Below are 13,645 nucleotides of genomic sequence, written 5' to 3' on the forward strand. Positions count from 1 at the left end.
TTTAAAATTATGCAGTTTTAGAGGTCAAGTACTTCCGTTATTTGGGGGATAGGTATCCTAATCGTAGGCATGTCAGACGGTAGAGCTACGAAAATGTAAATAACAACCTAACCTAATAATAAGAAATACCTGTATATGTCGTGACGTAACAATGTATCAAGGTTAAAAAAGACCTAGAAAGGTAAAATAACGGTTCGCCGCGACCCTACAGACGCGACACCCCGGAGGAGCTGACCCCAACGCAAATCGGCTCTTTTTCGGGGCGATTGTGCGACGCAGACGGAGCTATAGGATTTTAATATATATTGACAAGCTTCTTACACATCCAGGTCCGCGATGACATCACGGAAGAGTGGGAAAACGGCTAACATTGAAGGTATAGGGATCGAGTAATCATAAATATCATTGGCCTACATAGATAAGGCAGGATAAAGAGGGATAGTCCCCCTCGGTCCCAAATTATCGAGGCCACGTTTAACGACAAAAATAACGGCGCGGTACAAAACAATTTTAAGCAAATTATTATCTTCTGCGAAGCTATTTATGCACTAACCAGCGGCAAAATTGTAAGTGAGCGTTGGGATCTAAATTTTCAAGTTCTTGAGCAGGAGTTATATGAAATGGCCGAAGAAGTTGCTTTTTTTAAGTTTTGTAAACATTAGTTTTACATACATTTAATTGTCTTGATACATTGCGGACACTTCATAATTTGCATGTGTGGTGTGACAAGAATCCTAAAGAAACACGACAATAATGACATTACCTGATAGCCACATTTTGTTTTCATCGACTATACCTACTCACCACAAATTTTAAATCCGTGACACTGCTACGCAAACCGAAACATACACACCTGCAAATAATGCAATTTTTCTCAAGAATGGCTTTCTCTAAGCGATTTTTTCAATGTTGCTGCCCGTTTTAAAAATATACGATCACTGTAAAAGTTTTGACAGCTAAAAGGGAGAGGTCACCGTAGTATATCGATTTGATTATTTAAGAAATAATATGGCATAATAGTCCAAATAAATGTCCTAAATTTTAACGCTATCGGTAAAAGGGTTATATGAAGTTATTAATTAAATTAGTTTTATTTTTGACAACTTTGAAGGCCTCGCCATTATTCCATGGCTAGAAATTGGCCTCAATGATTTGGGATCGAGGGGGATTATCCCTCTTTATTCTGCCTCATCTCGTGTAGGCCTGGACAGCCTTCGTAGGTGGGCCCCATCCGTCGTCTACCCCGANCGCGCCGTAAAGAATCCTGGGTCTTACTATCGACGTATACAACCAGTGTGACATCTTTGGTTTCAGTCCCACGCATCTGTATTAGTAAACAACCTGTAAAAAATTTGTTATTTGTACCTTGTTCGGTTTTCAAATTACAGCCAATTTTCATAATTTTTTTAAAAACTTTGATGGCCCATATCTTTTCAGGGGTGAACATTTTACTAAGGCGATTTTTTGCAAATCGTGTTCTTTTGAAATGTAGATTCACTGGTATCATTTATGCTACTCCATTCAAAAACACCCTGTATATTTAAATTAACATTATTGATTCCTTTTTCTTTAATATAATTAGCATTAGTACTTATAAAGTGGAATGCAATAACTCTGTACCTAATGTTCTTGTGCTTTTAACTATTACCGAACTTCTCAGGAGATCTGGTAAGTAGCCCACCACCCTCCTCCTTAATGGCCACTTCAGATGAGAATTAGGTACTTTTCAAAAAAAATTAAATAGTGATAATTATATTTTAATGTAAAATTATTAACAGTGTTATTAATAATTACTATATTTTAATTCGTTTCTGATAATTTTTCCACTGGAATTTCTTGGTATAGACTCGATAAATTTAACACCACCAACTAATTTTTTATAATGTGTTACTTTAGAATTCACTAAACGTTGTATGTCATCTTCATTTATATTTACACCCGGTTTCCTCACTATGTAAGCTCTTGGAACTTCACCCGCTAGAGAATCGGGAATGCCAACAACTGCCGCATCTATGATGCCTTCTATGTCCAAAATTAAATTTTCTAATTCGGTTGGAGAGACCTGTAAATAAAAAAATCCAGTAGTATTTGTAGTTAAATACCTAATTAAATATATACTCGTATAGTAATATCAGTAAGTAGGTAGTATTTAAACAAGAGGTCACACATTCTGGAAAAAGCTTTGGGTCTCACTATGGGTTATCTTAACAGATACCTACAAGGTCAGTGAAATTAGGACAAAGTTATGGTAGTTGACGACGGGTAACATTTTTTCCTGTCTTTCTTTCGTTTTGAAGTTGTCCATTTAAATTGAAAACGAAAAGAACTGAAACTTATTAGAAAAACGGGCCATTGTAATTTAAAATATTTTTAAAAGTATACCGGAGAAATATGTATAGAAGTAATTCTCTTTCTTATATTGTAACCACAGACCAACTAATTAGTGTAACCATTAAAAATCCAAAAAAGAATAACACAACCATGGGGGCAGAGCTATAAACACTTTTTAAATTTCTATTAAGTATAACGACTAGTCTACGACTTACTAAAATTTTTGTTTTGTGAAAAAAATATTTGTAGTATTTTGTGTTTAATAAACTATGTAATAAGATTATTTTAATTAAAAAATATAATAAATAAAAACTTAAAAAATTGTTGGTTTTATCGATGAAAGTGACACATCGTGGAGACGGTGGCGCGAGCGAAGACCACCAGGGCTAGGCTCTATCCCTAACTCAAAGGTGGAGACACCCTCAGTTTAAGGAATAAGCGAACGCTTATCAAGGTGGTACTTCAACCGCAGCTAACCTACGCCTCCACGGCGAGGGGTCACGCGGCAAAAAGCCACTTAAAGTCATTACAGGCTGTGGAAAACATAGCCCTCCGCACGGCCACCGACGTGCCCTGGTACGTATGAAACTCTGACATATTACGAGACTTACAATACACAAACGCTAGACAGACAAAAACACAAAACGCGGAGAAACGGTTTGACGTAGCCGCTAGACATGCCAATCCCCTCCTCAGGCAAGCCGTTGACTACGTACCCGACGTCACAAACACACAAACACAAAAGATCTATACTCGACGGCCAAAATTATAGATAGTGATTGATCGCTAGCTCTTGGACTAGTAAGGGGGATGAAGCGTGCCGGGAACGAAAATCCATTGGCGTGTCTGCGTAAAAGGCAACAAGATATAGAAAATATTGAAAAAACATAATAAAACATAACATCTAATATTTTTTACGGTTTGCTATAACCGGCACTTTGGTCAATTTTAATTATTACAGCATTTTAAAACGTCCCAGTTGTGTTTTTTTAATTTATAAATTTATTATAGCCATGGAATTAGATCCCTCGTCTACGCTTATGCTATGACGTTTCTCAGGTCGGGCAAATCAAGTCCGTTTACACCCACTAAAAAAGCATTTCCCTATTCCCTACCAAGTGCAAAAGACAGAGATAAAATATAGATCGACGTTCAGTGTAATTCAGTCTATACACGATTATAGATTCTACCGATGTGCATGGCGAGCGGCACAAAGATAAATAATATTGAACCGTATAGAAATCATTTTATATTTTTTATACGCATTATGGTAATAATGTTTTTATATTATATATTAGTCACTCTTTATAATTTCGGCCGTCGAGTATAGACACCAACTTTTTGACCCTGGGTGACCACTCCAACAACATCCCCCCCCTGCCCGCTAACCTTTTCTGTTTCAGAGACCGCCAGGATCAAGAAACGAAGACAACGACACACACACACACACCCCATACCCTCCTTACCTCTCCCTTCCCGCGCTAGCCTAAGGGCCACCTTAGCAAAGCGCATCCCAGGCTGCATAGCCGCATCACCCTATCCAACCATAAACATGACACCACCCCCGGGGTTTACACAGACGAGCCGGCGAAGCAAGAAGAGCGCCAGAAGAAAGGGCCCTAGCCGGCGGGGCCCAGCTAGGACAAAAGGTGGTCCCACAAAGCGCCTACACCGGCCGCATTTGCGGTCGGGGTAGACGACGGATGAGGCCCACCTACGAAGGCTGTCTAGGCCTACACGAGATGAGGTAGGATAAAGAGGGATAATCCCCCTCGATCCCAATTCATTGGGGCCAATTTCTAGCCATGGAATAATGGCGCGTGGCGCGATGAAAGTGAAAGACGCCAAGTTTAGGACAGACTGAATTTAGTTATTCAATTTTCAAAATAAATTAATGTCGTCTATAGCGCAATCAGTCATGGCAAGATCGCTATAATTCGGCCAGCCGAACTGTGGTGAACCGTTTTGCCCTGGTCAACTTGGATTTTTAGATATGATAGATCACCGGAAACGGATAGAGCGAAAAATTTTACGTTCAGATCTGTCTTTATGTTATGCGTCAAAGTGATCCTAAAGGGTTATTTTAGGTTCAAATAAGATTCTGAATAAAATATGGGATATTTTTCGGGACCTACGAAAAAAGATTATGGTTGAAAGTTTTATGGTTTGATGGGATTATACGATGATGACCTTGACCATAACCTAGAGGTCAAGTTTGAAGGTTCTTTGAAGGTCAATTCAAGTTACGAAATAGTAGAACCTCATTAAGTTTAGGCAAGATTGTTATGACCCAATCAGTCAAGGCAAGGACGCTATAATTAGGCCAGCCGGGCTGTGGAGAACCGTTTTGCCCTGGTACGTAAGAAACGCAGACATTATACGCGACCCGCCACCCAGACAATACGAATAAACCCCGAAAAGAGCTTTGACGCGGCCACAAAAATCGACAATCCTTTCGTCATTAGGGAAGCCGTTAACTACATACCCAACGCGCCAGACAAATACAAACGGCCTAGACACCAACTTCCCGACCCGGAACCACACTATAACACCTCTACCCCCCTTCTCGACCCGTGGTAACCATCACAACACCTCTACCCTCACCCCTGCGCGCCCCCTAAAGTTTCAAGAACAGCCAGGACCAAATACAGCAAAGAAGAGACAATGACCAAACCCGTCCCACCTAAACGCATCCTACCTCGTACCAGCCCACCCAGCCATTTGGCTCTATGGTCGCGTGCATTTTAACGACCACGCTACTCCCAAAAATCCACCCCCATGGCGCGAATGGCACCGCTACATGCGCCCGCAACGATGAACACCAGAAGAAAGGGCCTTAGCCGGCGGGGCCCAGCCAGGACAAAAGGAGGTCCCACAAAGCGCCTACACCGGCCGTATTTGCGGTCGGGGTAGACGACGGATGGGGCCCACCTATGAAGGCTGTTCAGGCCTACTCGAGACGAGGAAAGATAAAGAGCGCGCGCGCCATTATTCTATGGCTAGAAATTGGCCTCAATGATTTGGGATCGAGGGGGATTATCCCTCTTTATCCTGCCTCATCTCGTGTAGGCCTGGACAGCCTTCGTAGGTGGGCCCCATCCGTCGTCTACCCCGACCGCAAATGCGGCCGGTGTAGGCGCTTTGTGGGACCTCCTTTTGTCCTGGCTGGGCCCCGCCGGCTAGGGCCCTTTCTTCTGGCGCTCTTCTTGCTTCGCCGGCTCGTCTGTGTAAACCCCGGGGGTAGTGTCATGTTTATGTGTGGTATGGTTGGGTAGGGTAGTGCGGCTATGCAGCCTGGGATGCGCTTTGCTAAGGTGGCCCTTAGGCTAGCGCGGGAGGGGAGGGTTAAGGAGGGAATGGGGGGTGTGTATGTGTGTGTGTGTGTCGTTGTCTTCGTTTCTTGATCCTGGCTGTCTCTGAAACAGAAAAGGTTAGCGGGCAGGGGGGGGGGTCATTGGGGTGGTCACCCAGGGTCAAAAAGTTGGTGTCTAGGTCTTTTGTGTTTGTCGGTCACGTCGGGTACGTAGTCAACGGCTTGCCTGAGGCGGGGATTGTCATGTCTAGCGGCTACGTCAAATCGTTTCTCCGCGTTTTGTCTTATTGTCTGTGTAGCGTTTGTGTATTGTAAGTCTCGTAATATGTCAGTGTTTCTTACGTACCAGGGCGCGTCGGTGGCCGTGCGGAGGGCTATGTTTTCCACAGCCTGTAATGACTTTAAGTGGCTTTTTGCCGCGTGACCCCACGCCGTGGAAGATAAAGAGCGACAATCCCCTCGATCCCAAATCATTGAGGCCAATTTCTAGCCATGGAATAATGGCGCGTTTGATGATTATAAAATCTGTTTTTCACACTCGCTGTATTCGTTATTTTTAATGGCCTACCTATAATAAATAATAATTATTATTAAATCGTGTTACAAAAAAATCTGCTGATTTTAAAGTAAAGTAGAACTTTTATATCAACCTATCGTATTTACAAATAATTATGAGATATGATACAAAGTCCTATATTACTTGCGAAGGGAACGTGATAATTAATAACTTTGTTAAAAGAGTAAACTTACTGTGTGTGTACTGTGGTAGTCTTCATGCATTTTCCTATAATGCTATTCTGTTATTCTGTGTTTCAAATATATACGTGGTTCCATGCATATCAAATGTCAAATGACAATTGACAACTGACGAAAACAATAAATGATTATTTGAGGTGATTGATGTGTACGCTCGTTATTTATCTTTTGTATTTATAGTTAAGTGTGCATTCTAAAATTATGGAAAATCCTGAAGAAATATTACACAGCCTAGAAGAGTTTTCGAAGATGAAACCTAAAGATATACCTCGCGAATTGGAAGAATATCTCTGCTTTGTTGCAAAAACGGGTAACCCAGTTTATCAGTGGCAGACAATAAAAAGTCTTTTTCGAGAGAAATTACTGAATGTTATTACTGAATTCTACGAGTCTTGCCCATCTGTGGAAATTCCACCATGTCCTAATGTAGAAATGTTTAATTATGATCTCATGAAAAATTTTATACTAGAAAAGTTAGATACTTTCGCTTCTGCACCTTTTACTGTTCAGAGAATATGCGAACTTTTAACTACACCGAGGAAAGAATACAATAGAATAGATAAATACATGAGAGCATTAGAGAAAAATATATTAGTTGTTAGTACTACAGAACCAGGTCGAAGGTCTACAGAAAACGGAGAGGGCATCGTAAATGGTATAGAATCAGAACATTTACCAGAATCAAGTAATTCTAGCCATGACATTAATGTTGAAGAAATGGATGAATCACCATCGTGGCCCAGAACAGCGCAAATGGCTCCAATATTATTTGAAACCACCAATGCTGAAAATCAGTCAACTGACATACACCACAATCGAGAACAACAGATTTTTCAAAATAGCTCTGATCTAAAAATAGATGGTATGTATGAATTTCAACATTTTACCGAATTAAAAGTACCCTAATACATATTGTTATGATTCTCCTAGTAACAGCTTTATGTTGATTAATGTACATTAATTAAAAGCCATTGAAAATTATATTCAGGTTCGGAAAGTCCCCATGGTACATCGGTCGATACGTGAGAGCGATAAAGTAAGTCATAGAAATCCTTGCGATAGACAAGGATGGTTACATTGAAGACGTTTCATAATCTGAATAGTCACTCCCACTTCTAACCCGAAACGTGCGATGACTATTCAGATTATGAAATGTCTTCACTATAGCCATCCTTGCCTATCGCACGGATTTCTTTACTTTACTTTATCGCTCTCATGTAAAGGCAGATGGACTATGTGGATTTTCCAGCCCTGTTTACAACCTATCTATCAAAATGTTATGTTTTTATTTGGAACACCATGTCATATTTGCACTGAATTTAAAATCATAATTTTTAATTGTAATTAATTAACTTTCAGAATACCAATTTTATATTTTTTAATTTTAAATATATTTAATCTTAAATATTTTTAACTAAAAAAAAGGTCATAGTATATTTATAGTATAGTATATTTTTCACATTTTGAATATAGGCAAGCCTGTTATGTGATCTATATATACAGGGTGTTGAAACCGAAAACTATAGAAAAGCCATACACTGCTTAAAAACCGCCAAGGAGTTTACCATCAATTTTTGTGCACTTACATTGAGAACCCCCTTTACATGTATTGTAAATGCTAACTACAAAATATGATATAAAAAATGGCATTCCCTATTTTCCTTAATATCATTATAAATTATTTTCTTCAACGGTTATTAAATGTCTATTATGGATGCTAACAACAAAATATTGTGCGAAAAATGATATTTCCCACTGTCTTTAACTTCACTGCTATATACTTTCTCCAAAAGTTATTAAAACTAGATTTCAGAATGCCAACGAAAAGTAGATTTTTTAAATACAGATATACATTGGTTTTTTTCTTAGGAAGAGAGGGGATATAAATTCGCCCGATTCATTAGTTGTAGATCTATTTTGTGCCTATTTTATGATATGTGGCTTCCTACTCACTTACTACAAAAAACTGAATAAAACTAAAAAGGATTTTTTTAATTTTAGAAATTTCATCAAGTAGTACTACCGCCACAAAATCCCAGCTAGATGATGCACAAGAAACAATAATTTCCTGTTCGATTGTTGGTGAAACGCAACATCCTTATGTATCCATAGAACCCGTGGCCCCAAACACTTGTTCTACTTCTCAAGATACTGATGAAAATCATACAGATAATTCACTTAGCATCACTGCCTTACCAGCTGGCGTTCAGCAAAGAAGAAATAGCATGGAGAGAGTGGAAACTTCCGAAAGTAGAAGTGATAAAGAACAGGATTTTAAAGAAAACTTATTTGTGAGTAAATATTATTCAGTGACATACCTACATTCTGATAAAATTAGATATTTTTGCATGCAGCATTTTTGTAGATTGCCTGTACAAAACGTAAATGACAAAAAATTATCAATGTGAAATTTCGCAATTTGAAACTGATCGTGCATACTTAAAAAGTAATGTGTATAATATTTCTTCTGAAAAATTAAATAGGCCTTATCAGGAGCAGAAGAATTATTTTTCAATAGTAAAGTGTCTTTTTCATATAAGATACGAGTATCGAAAAATTTTATTGAGCGTTATCCACTATTACAATTATTCATATCCATATACCAAATTTGAAAATGATTACTTATATATTTTTTGATTTACCGATTGCCGCAAAATTAATATCTTTTACTCAAAAAGAGTGCTTACACAAGAATAGTTGGGCCAATTAGATGATTTGGAGCAAGGGAATAAACATCAATTATTCTGAGCAATTTTTCTTAATGAAATGTTTTAATATTGTTTTCGTCTTGTATTTTCAGTATTTCAGTAATTATCAATTTTTGCTGCTATGTAAATATACAAGGTATTTTATGTCTGAAGTAGGTTTCTTTTCTGATTTAGTTATTATGCAAATGTATAAAAGAACTTAATAATAGATAGAGCTGTCACAATCGGTCCGCTAGCCATTGGCGCCGTCAGTCAGCCACGTGAGCTGCCCGCCTGTTGGTTTAGTCACCGTTCTCCCAGAAACCAGAATGTACTTTTCTGTAGGATTTTGGTACGCCGAATTCAATCTCTCAATTGGCTTTGGTTTTCGAGATATCCTAACCTAAAAGTTACGATTTTTTTAAATATTTGAGGATATGTTACATGGATAGGTTATATTTTTTTGCTAAAACCGTTAATGGGGTCTTAAGTACTATACTTACTGTTTAAAACGCACGCAATACTCTCACGTCAAATTTTCCAATAAACTTAGAAAAAATGTCTAAAAATTCGATATATGGCCGATAATTTACACATTACATCAATCTGGAAATACATTTACACGCAAAAAAGGTTAATACGCTCAATCTCGAACTCATTAACCCTAAGCCCATAAACCCATAAGGTTTGTTGTGCCATGTTGTGAGTATGTTCAAAAATCGAGAAATAAGTCAATCTAAGACCCCATTACTGCCCTACTTTGGAAGAAGACCGTATGTGCACATAATGACTGTTTAGAGAAAATTGCAATGAGATATTAGGCATACTTAATTTGGCTGTAATTCATTTACTAATTAAGGTAATAACTTGATTTTTTCGGTAATGGCAAATGAAAAACACTAAGTATATTTTTTAATGTAATTTGAAAATGTTAGAAAACATTGCAATTTCAATAAAAACAGCATCACATATGTTGTTTTGTCTTAATAAATTTAAGATTTTGCTAGGTAAAAATGCCATATGTTCAGTATGTGCTACATTTTCAATAGAAATTAATAGAAGAACCAGAACATGTACATCGTATACATGATATTTTGGATGCTTTTCAGGATATTTTACAATTTTTAATATATTATGTTGCAAATAATGTTAATTGTTGTTTAATTTAAAACAACGCATGCGGACACATGAATTTAATTTGTTAAAAAACAGTGTACCTCAATGCAATACATGCACATAAGTCTGCATCAGATACATACTGTGTTTTTTTCTAGTATTGTGACGAAGAAAATAAGAGTGATGCAATATTAGAAATTTAAAACATACAAATTTTTAAATTTAAAGAGACAAAAACGATATTTTTGATATTTATAGATGGGTATAATGCGATGTAGATTTCGAAAATGTAATTATCTCAATTTGTCACAAAACTGCACATACGATCTTTTTCTGAAGTAGGGCAGATTAATGATTTCAGCAAAAATGTACCTTTCCACGTAATATAACCTCAAATATGTCAAAAAATCGCGATTTTGGCACTTTTAGGTTGTGATATCTTCGAATTTAGCTCACCAATATCCTTTGGGAAAGTATATTCCTGTTGTTGGGTTAAAATGACGGCCTGTGTTATTAACTATTCAGGTGGAAAACAGAGATATAATTTTTGGAATAGAAAACAATTTTATGAAAGTAAAGGAATATAATGAGTTCCGAAAAGTACCTATTTAAGCTACTTCCTTCGTTTAATAATTTGATTTTTTATTTTTTTCATAAAATTAATAAAAAGAGTAGGAGTAATAAATTATGCACTCAGGTCAGCACCACTGCTTTATCAGTAGTAAATTTGTCCAACAAAGCAGCATTCAACATGTGTTATTTCAAATGCATGTTGTCATCGGGCCATCGTGTACAACACATAAAAACAACTGGCAAAAACCAAAATACTCACTTTATGTTTAATGTTTAATTTTAATCCTCATACTGATTGCATGTATTCTACCATTTGACATAGTAAAGAATACAACATTTCATTCCTTCTGGAATAAATACAACCCAGAGTGGAAATTACCATGTCGGACCAGCTTAGACGTAGACTATTTAGTTATGCAAATATTACATCAGTAGATGTCGAACGGTCGTTCTCTTTAGGTTAAGATATTTTATCACCGCTGCACAGTGGGAAAAAACAGACAAAAGTGTCCGTAAGACATAAATTTCGATAAATCTTGATAATTTTTTTTACCACACCCTAAACTAAGGAAATTTTCATGTGGTATTATACGAATCATCAAAGTATTTTGCAAGTTCACTTGGGTTCAACACGATACAAAAACTTTAGTCCACTCACAAATCTTAAATCCACAAACCCCAAACCTACAAACCCAAACCCAACCCATAAAACCCAAAACCACAAATCTCTAACCTATAGAACTCAAACCCATAAATCCCTAACCCTTAAAACCTAAATCCACAAACCTTAAAATCATAAAAACCAAAGGGTCGCAGGGTCACATGTAGAATAAGTGTCTGTTAGTAATTTAAAAGAAAAATTATCAAGATTTTTTCGAAATTTATGTCTTACAGACACTTTTGTCCGTTTTTCCGCACTGTGTGCCGCAAGTAAGTTTCGCTGAAACAAGGGGAGAAACATACCTGATGATGCGATCTATAACAGATCTCATCCAGATTGTGAAGCCGATGGTAACGATGCGTAAAACAATTTACATGTTTCACAATGATACAGTGACATAAAGATAACCATTGTTCACTTTATTTTATGTTGACGATCCGCACGTCTTTGGTGCAGGGACAGTTATGACAGCTCCAATAATAATAGAAATAGATTACTTAATATTTAGCCCTTTCACTGCTCCAGACTTATTCGCTAAACATTTATAGGACTCAAACTGCTCCAGACGAATTAATTTGCTTGAATAGTTAAATTGGATCACGCTGCGCAAACCGTATATATTCGCAACCATGCGCATTAGTGACTCGGTTGTTGCAATCAGTATAGGGGATTTTTGTGGGCGGAACTTATAGCGATTGTGGCAATTATTTTTATGCAAGGAGGTACTGGTAATAATGCCAAGATTGCGTATCTCTTTCAGTTTCTGCTTTATAATAAAATATTAATAATTAAACTATTACAATTATTTTGAAACGTTTACACATATTTTAATTTAATTTAACACAACATAATGTAAAAATATAAGTAGTCTAATTGCTCCACACAAGTATTATTCGCACGCAGTAAACTTTTGCGCACAGCGCGGTAGCTACGTTCAGATGTATTGCGTAGCGAAAGAGTTAAAGACGAATAATAGTTAAAATGGTCCAAGCATTGTGTTACCTTATTTTTTTCAACTATTGTTGCAGACCGAAGATGAAAAACAGAAAACACCCGAAGAAGACAAACAGATCCATCCATTAACAGAAGCAGTTTTGTCACATCCTCTTTGTCCAGAGCATGTAGAGGTCTTGGCAGACACGAAAATTGAGGAACATTCTGAAGAAAAACTACCGAAGGACCAACCTGATATGGAGAATATCTCACCAGAAAATAGTTCTGCATCTGCGGGGACATTGAAGGTCGATATCACTCCAGAAAAGTATAAAACTCTTCCTCAAGGCATAGAAGAACCAGATGAGAAAATTCCAGAGCAACCTCAAGAGGTTCAAATCGAAGTCTGTTCAAAAGAAGATGAATGGTCTGAAGATAAAGAGGAAACTGAAAAAGTGACCAGTGCACTAACGAGTACATTTCTGGAAGAGAATGAGGTGGATGAATCAACTTTGAAGACTTCTAGTTGTTCGGAACATGTTTCAGGATTGTCTAATACTCATCAACAAATTTCGGAGCCCTTAAAAGAAGCCGATACGAAATCGGACACTTGCGAGGAAAAAACTTCTGATAACCTGCCAGAACCTAATAAAGCTAATATCGAAGAAGGAGAGCCGGTTAGACAAATCATTAGTAAATTGGAGACGCCTATGGACGTCGATGCTCTCAGTGATATAACGATAGATGAGAAAGGTGAACATTTACGTGAAGAACCATCTTCGACATCAGATACCTTGTAATATATTTGCCTTAGTTTTTAAGTTTTTTTTAGAGTCAAGGAAGCAGTTTTCTTATCACATTCGATGACTTGATAATGCATGTTATCGTTGTGTTGTCATCCACATCTACGTTATAGAATTTTAGAACTACCTGGTAATAAGTAATTTTTATATTATAATGTTTTAAATACGTAACTTAACCATTTTTATGTACAGAACTGAATTAAATGTTGTAAGTGACATTCATGTTGAAATTTTTTTAATATTTAGAGGTAAGCATGTGCATTTATTTTAAATAGGTCTTCGACGTCCTAGTGCAGTGTTGCCCATTCCTTCAGTTTTTTACTATTAAAAATATGTATTGTTTTTATTGCATGTTAAAACAATAAAACAATAAAGTGGAAACGAACAATACATGAAACTTTTCTTTTGTAAAGATCAGTTTATTAATTAATTAAGCCAATCAGGTTTTGTTTGTGACAAAAATACTAGTAGC

General features: G+C 37.1%; 2 protein-coding genes across 5 annotated transcripts in view; one reads left to right on the forward strand and one right to left on the reverse strand.

The window, feature by feature from the left end:
- Positions 1–1,741: 1,741 nt before the first annotated feature.
- LOC108911944 (probable 4-coumarate--CoA ligase 3) overlaps positions 1,742–13,645 on the reverse strand; it is a 51,599-nt gene continuing 39,695 nt past the window's right edge. For all 4 annotated transcript variants that reach the window (XM_018717029.1, XM_018717026.1, XM_018717028.1 and 1 more), the window contains one exon: positions 1,742–2,062. In XM_018717029.1, the coding sequence (XP_018572545.1) occupies positions 1,784–2,062 (279 nt within the window). In that variant the 3' untranslated portion in view covers positions 1,742–1,783. The remainder of the gene's footprint in view (positions 2,063–13,645) is intronic.
- LOC108911945 (serine/threonine-protein phosphatase 4 regulatory subunit 2) lies at positions 6,494–13,563 on the forward strand. Its single transcript, XM_018717031.2, has 3 exons — positions 6,494–7,262; positions 8,402–8,691; positions 12,466–13,563. The coding sequence occupies exons 1-3, from the start codon at positions 6,602–6,604 to the stop codon at positions 13,168–13,170; spliced, it is 1,656 nt and encodes a 551-aa protein (XP_018572547.1). The 5' UTR covers positions 6,494–6,601; the 3' UTR covers positions 13,171–13,563.

The sequence above is a fragment of the Anoplophora glabripennis genome, unplaced genomic scaffold (genome assembly GCF_000390285.2).
Source record: "Anoplophora glabripennis isolate ALB-LARVAE unplaced genomic scaffold, Agla_2.0 scaffold631, whole genome shotgun sequence".
NCBI classification, from domain to species: domain Eukaryota; kingdom Metazoa; phylum Arthropoda; class Insecta; order Coleoptera; family Cerambycidae; genus Anoplophora; species Anoplophora glabripennis.

Coding starts and splice junctions, on each gene's coding strand:
- LOC108911945 (XM_018717031.2), top strand. CDS start 6,602: ATGGAAAATCCTGAAGAAATATTACACAGCCTAGAAGAGTTTTCGAAG. Junction 7,263..8,401: donor CTCTGATCTAAAAATAGATG/GTATGTATGAAT, acceptor TTTTAATTTTAG/AAATTTCATCAAGTAGTACT. Junction 8,692..12,465: donor ATTTTAAAGAAAACTTATTT/GTGAGTAAATAT, acceptor CTATTGTTGCAG/ACCGAAGATGAAAAACAGAA.